At 42.0% G+C, this 6,249-nt stretch overlaps 1 protein-coding gene across 2 annotated transcripts in view; it reads right to left on the reverse strand.

Annotated features, from left to right (window-relative positions):
- Window positions 1-5,873, reverse strand: part of LOC117491658 (probable polypeptide N-acetylgalactosaminyltransferase 8) — a 28,170-nt gene extending 22,297 nt beyond the window's left edge. Inside the window, exons 1-4 of one of the 2 annotated variants that reach the window (XM_034141743.1) lie at window positions 5,635-5,650; window positions 4,829-4,894; window positions 2,558-2,906; window positions 2,231-2,397 (exon numbers count right to left, since the gene is read on the reverse strand). In XM_034141743.1, coding sequence (XP_033997634.1) covers window positions 2,231-2,397; window positions 2,558-2,868 — 478 coding nt within the window. In that variant the 5' untranslated portion in view covers window positions 2,869-2,906; window positions 4,829-4,894; window positions 5,635-5,650. Of the gene's footprint in view, window positions 1-2,230; window positions 2,398-2,557; window positions 2,907-4,828; window positions 4,895-5,634 lie in introns of both variants that reach the window. The other variant, XM_034141741.1, reaches the window with a different exon arrangement.
- Between the last annotated feature and the right edge of the window lie 376 nt (window positions 5,874-6,249).

Here is a 6,249-nt window from a genome sequence, read left to right on the forward strand (position 1 = left end):
CAGCAGGTTCAGCTTTCAGAACAAAGTAACAATGGCATTCATTTTTTTAAATGTCGTGTAGTAATAGATTCATTTTTTTTCTTCTCAAGAGAGTACCAGAATGTGTATTTTATGTTAGTATTTCAAAAAAATCTCCTGGGGGACTATCCCCCCAGACCCCCCTGCAGAGGTTAGGTTTTCAGCATGTCAACTCTTTCACCTGTGGGGAAATTGCAGGATTGGCTCCAGGTCGCCCTTTTTATTTACTACAAGACAAATGTGCCTTTTTATTTCATACAGTTCCATTTTGATTGAGACAGGGAAATAATCTAAACCTCACGCATTGCGTTTCACTGTCAAGGGGGGCGATATAGCGTGTATGTAATTACATTGCAAATACTGACTTGTGCCCCACCACTGTATGGGTTACGGCCCGTCCACACGGCGGCGTGTGTTGAAGCTTCAACGCTTCTGCCCATTCACTTTGAATGGGGTGACGTCACGCTTTGCGAACTGCATTGTGGTTCCGTCGCTTCGCTTTGCTCGGGTTGCTCGCTTCAAAAGTAGAGCAATGTTCAACTTTTGAAGCTTTGACGGTAGCGTCAGCCAATCACATCATATGCCAGTACAAGCTCTAGCCAATCAAACCGCGTGCTTGTGTGTCCGGGGCGGGAGATTCATGTGATTGGTTGTTGGTCGAGCTTCAGACACGCCCGTCAGCAAGCTTCAACGCACGCCGCTGTGTGGCCGTACCGTTAGCCCTACCATAGATTACCCAACAAAAATACTCTGGAGCCGCCACTGCACAGCACTAACATTTAAAGTACATTCTCCACCCTTTTTTACAAAACTCTAGTCTGTTGACTTAACTGGTGTCAATTCAGTTATGTTAGCTTATGTTATCTTGCAGAGTTTGATTAGAAGATTGATGCCACTATTGTGTCCATCTTGGAAATATTGTTTTACAGCGAACACCTGGATAGCTTAGCATCAAGACTGTAAAATACGTTTGCAGAGCATGGCCTTGTCCAAAGGTCACAAAGTACACATTGCAGGAACTCTAAAGCAGACTAATATATTTGTTTACACTTACAAATGTTAAAATGTGTGGTTTTATTGGTGGTTAAGTGCTGGAGCTGTAGCAACACGAATTCTCGTTTTTGTCGTATCCAGCTTATGATTAGGGTGACCAGATGTCCCGCTTTGCGCGGGACTGCACAGCATTTTCACGACTTTTGGTGCGTCCCGCAAATTGAGACGATGTCCCGCATATTTCATTTTGATTGGCCAAAACGCTTTTCTGCGGAGAAAGGCCGGCTCGGTTCGCTGACGGCCGGCACCGCCCATTATTATATGTTTTAAACTGCATTATGTAAGTTGTCCAAAGGTCACAAAGTACACATTGCAGGAACTCTAAAGCAGACTAATATATTTGTTTACACTTACAAATGTTAAAATGTGTGGTTTTATTGGTGGTTAAGTGCTGGAGCTGTAGCAACACGAATTCTCGTTTTTGTCGTATCCAGCTTATGATTAGGGTGACCAGATGTCCCGCTTTGCGCGGGACTGCACAGCATTTTCACGACTTTTGGTGCGTCCCGCAAATTGAGACGATGTCCCGCATATTTCATTTTGATTGGCCAAAACGCTTTTCTGCGGAGAAAGGCCGGCTCGGTTCGCTGACGGCCGGCACCGCCCATTATTATATGTTTTAAACTGCATTATGTAAGTTGCGCTGACAGGCGACAGAGGTCCACAGTGTACCCAACCCCAACCCCCCCCCCCCCCCCCCCGTTGACAGTTCATGTGTCAACATTACATTTACATGACCTGGTCACCCTACTTATGATCAACAACATGTGTTTAAAATTATGAATTATATTGAGTTTACATGCTAGTGTTTCTTCAAAGCTAAAATAACCAGTTGCCATCCTAATTTAATATTTTACGTTACAGATATGACAGTAGCATTCATCTTCTGAACTTACTCTTGCCAAGAGGTGTATTTCCTAAAGTATGAAACTACTGCTTCAAAGCTGGAGGATCATTTGACAAAATGCCTTCTGGGAGATTTACAAGACCTCGGAGAAAAGTATATTCATATAAAAAAACTGATTAAAAAAATCAGGATTCCAGTCTAAAAGCAGCAATATATTTAAAAACTAAAAGACATGTTCCAGCAGCATGGGCATCTGCACAAAGAAACAGGATTTAGCAGTAGCGTAATCTGATTCACTTGAAACATACACACCATTCGAGCTATTATCATCCACCAAAATAATCTCCTTCAGCAGGTTTTTAGGGGTGCGGTCGATGATGCTGCGCAGGGCTCTTTTGAGGATCGAAAGGCCCTCATTCAGGTAGATCAACACCACCCCGATGCTTGGCAGATCCTTTGGGTAAGTCTTTTCAAGACACCTATTCAGAAACAGAAGGTATTGTCTTTTTAACAAGCTGTGTAAATGTTTAATCCAAACAGATCTCATGGTAACAAAAAGGTGAAGGATTATCAGCAAACTCTTCTTTGTGTACAAAGTGACACAGTAGTGATGGCCTCATAGGAGATAACAATGCGTACCTTTTATCCCTGGTATCTGCAATAGCACGATCTAGAGGAAGGCGATCACTCAGAAACACGTTGTAGCCGTACTTATCAAACAAACTCTGTGCCTCTCTTTGCTCATCCTCAGACAGATTCCCACCCCACTCCTTGAACAGGGGGGAGTCAGGGAAGAGTTTATTTGACTTTTTCTTTACAGGGGCCTCCTGTTTTTCCTCGATCTTTGATTTAGGTTCCTCTTTCTGCTCTGGGAGTTTTTGGACTGGTGGCTGTACGACCTCTGCAGCTTTTCTCCTTCGCTCTACGTCCTCTTCGAGCAATTTCTGCATGGTGTCCTGCTTCTGCTCAAAAGCTTTGAGTAGGTTGTCTTGACAAAACAAGCAAAATGCAAAATGAGAATACTTTGTTCTATGAACCATGATAATACAGGTCCATCTCAATGAATAAGAATATCGTGGAAGAGTTGATTAACTTCAGTAATTCTATTTAAAAAGTTAAACTCGTATAATATATAGATTCATTTCACACAAAGTGAATTATTTCAAGTGTTAATTTGTTTTAATCTTGATGCTAACAGCTTGAAAACCCAAATTCTGTATCTCAGAAAATGTGAATATTACATAAGACCAATAAAAAAAGGATTTTAAATGCACAAATGTCGGCTTTCTGAAAAGTATGGTCATGTTTCTACTCCGAGTGCTTGGTTGGGACTCCTTTTGCACAAATTACTGCATCCATGCAGTAATTTGCAGGCGATCAGCTTGTGGCACTGCTGAGGTGTGATGGATTTGAGTTCAAATCCCACCAGGAACACCACCACTAGTGTGCCCTTGAGTAAGGCACTTAGCCCTTAGTTACTCCAGGGAGAATGTCCCTGTAATTGGTAATTGTAAGTCGCTTTGGATAAAAGTGTCAGCTAAATGAAATGTAATGTAATGTAATGTAATGGAAGCCACGGTTGCTTCAATAGCGGCCTTCAGTCTGCGTTGTTGGGTCTGATGCCTCTCATCTTCCTCCATAGATTCTCTATGGGGTTCAGGTCAGGCGAGTTTGCTGGCCAATGAAGCACACACAGTAATTCCATGGTTATTCAATCAGGTTTGGGTACTTTTGGCAGTGTGGGCAGATGCCAAGAATGAATTCAGAATCTCCCTAAAGCTTTTCAGAAGAAGGCAGCATGAAGTGCATTGAAATGTCCTGGTAGACGGCTGCGTTGACTTTGGACTTGATAAAACACAGTGGACCAACACCAGCAGATGACATGGCTCCCCAAATCATCACTGACTGTGGAAACTTCACACTGGACTTCAAGCATCTTTGATTATGTGCCTCTCCACTCTTCCTCCAGACTCTGGGACCTTTGTTTCCAAATGAAATGCAAAAATGTACTTTCATCTGAAAAGAGGACTTTGGACCACTGAGCAACAGACCAGTTCATTTTCTCCTTAGCCCAGGTAGGACGCTTCTGGCGTTGTCTCTGGTTCAGGAGTGGCTTGACATGAGGAATGCAACACTTGGAGCCCATGTCCTGGATACGTCTGTGCATGGTGGCTTTTGATGCACGGGGTACATGCCCAGTCTCTTATTTGTAATTTCCTCGCTCCTTGATCCTCGCTCTCAACAGAAATTGTTTTTTGTGCGCCATCTTAAGGAGCATTCCATGGCACTTATTTGTGCCAGAGGTGTCAGGTTTGGGGAAATAGGACCCAAGTGCAGTTAAAAAATACAAAAAGGTTGTTAACAAAAAGTGGCTTTATTATCAAAAGCTGAAGGCATGAAAAAACAAGAAACTAATAAACAGAAACAAAACCGGGGAACACGACAGACAGGAACAAACTTACAGACGGGAACAGGCAGGAGACATGGACAAGCATAGACGACAGGTAGCAGGGACATGAAATGACGACGAACAGACATGGAGCACAGGGGAAGACAAGACTAAATACACAGAAGGGTAATCACAGGACAAGACACAGCTGGACAGGGTAGGCAGAAACACAAGGGCAACAGGTGAACACAATGAGGCACAATCAGACACACCAGGGAAACTAACGACGGGAAGGCAAACACACGGAGTAGGATCAGACAAGACACAAGGAGGAAAACATTTCAAAACAAAAAACAGGAAACCAGAGACAGAAAAAGACAAGACAAAACACAACACAGACAGATCGTGACAAGAGGAACTTAATTCATAATATAAACGCATTCTGCCGGAAGAACAGGTCCTCCCAGCATGACACAGTACAGAGAAACATGTAACAGGTGTGTGTGAAACAGGTAACTCACTGCTGAGTTAACTCCGTCAAAACTCTCTGCAGCGACTGACAGTCGATCCAGATGCATCAGCTGTCGCTGTCATCAGCCAGATGAGAGATAATTTGAAGGCTCAGGAAAGCTTTGCAGGTGTTCTGAGTTAATTAGCTGATGAGTGTGTGACAATGTGAGTCTAAAATATTTAACTATTTTAAAAATTCTAATTTTCTGAGATACTGAATTTTGGGTTCTCATTAGCTGTAAAACTTAATCATCTAGATTAAAACATATAAACACTTGAAATAATTCACTTTGTGTGAAATGAATCTATATAATATATGTGTTTCACTTTTTTTAATAGAATTACTGAAGTGAATCAACTTTTCCACGATATTCAAATGTATTGAGATGTACCTGTAACTATTTTGACTTCCTGAACCAGATTTGGCACATTTTAAGCCATTTTTGACACCCAATAGTGACACAAAATAAGCTCAGATATGGGCAAAACAGCACATTTTAGGTAGGTTGAAATGTATTGCTGACCCCTGACAAGCACTTTCACTATTTCACTCTTGTTTCCTATTTTGGTTTGACCTTTTAAAAAAGTTGCAATTTTCTCGCGCCCTTTTATGTTAATCAATATATAATCACAGATATATTTGAATGAAATGAGCATGCAAACATGAAAATAAAAGCACATAATGTCTATAAGTTAAGTTCCAATCACACATAACTTCCTTACACTTTCCCCATCTTAATTTGTAACGGACTGATTAAACCCGATAAAAACATAAAATGTGAGTAACATGAACTTAGTAATAATTTCCTTGACTCACAGAGGTGGCTGACGCTTGTCTCCAGGTCAGATAGACTCTTGATCACCCGAGGGTGTTCAACCTCTTTTTTGGACCCCGCTGTATCCTCATCATATCCACTCTTTACATACACGCGGCGCACGTAGAAGATAAGACCAATGATCATAAATATGAGGACTGGTTGTTTTATTCCTGCTACTCTCATACTGATAGCGGGACTGAGAGCGCAAGGACAGAGGAGTCCACAGGTATGAATTGGAATGTCCTCTTTCACTCCAGCGCCCTATACTGTTGGCGCGCGCGCAGTTTAACCTGTCAAACCCTGAGCCTGTTTTTCAGGTCTCAGGCTCGAAAATGACATTCCCAGAACAAATGACAATAACTTCCCTTCTAAAAGGGGTAAATTAATAATCTTTTTTCTCAAAGCAAGGTTACATCTGTGAGTTGTATGGGATTAGTTGTGTTTCATAAAGATAAAGCAACACTTTCTCAGAATCATTTGTTCTCGTTTGTGCTCCCTCATTTTTTGTTTTCAATTCAGACACAAACGTCCCAGGTGGGCGGGCCTTTCAGGGGTGTGTCCCCATTGTCTACTCAGTTTTTGAGTGACAGCCCACTACACCACAGATCATACAG

This window comes from Trematomus bernacchii, unplaced genomic scaffold (genome assembly GCF_902827165.1).
Source record: "Trematomus bernacchii unplaced genomic scaffold, fTreBer1.1, whole genome shotgun sequence".
Taxonomy (NCBI): Eukaryota; Metazoa; Chordata; class Actinopteri; order Perciformes; family Nototheniidae; genus Trematomus; species Trematomus bernacchii.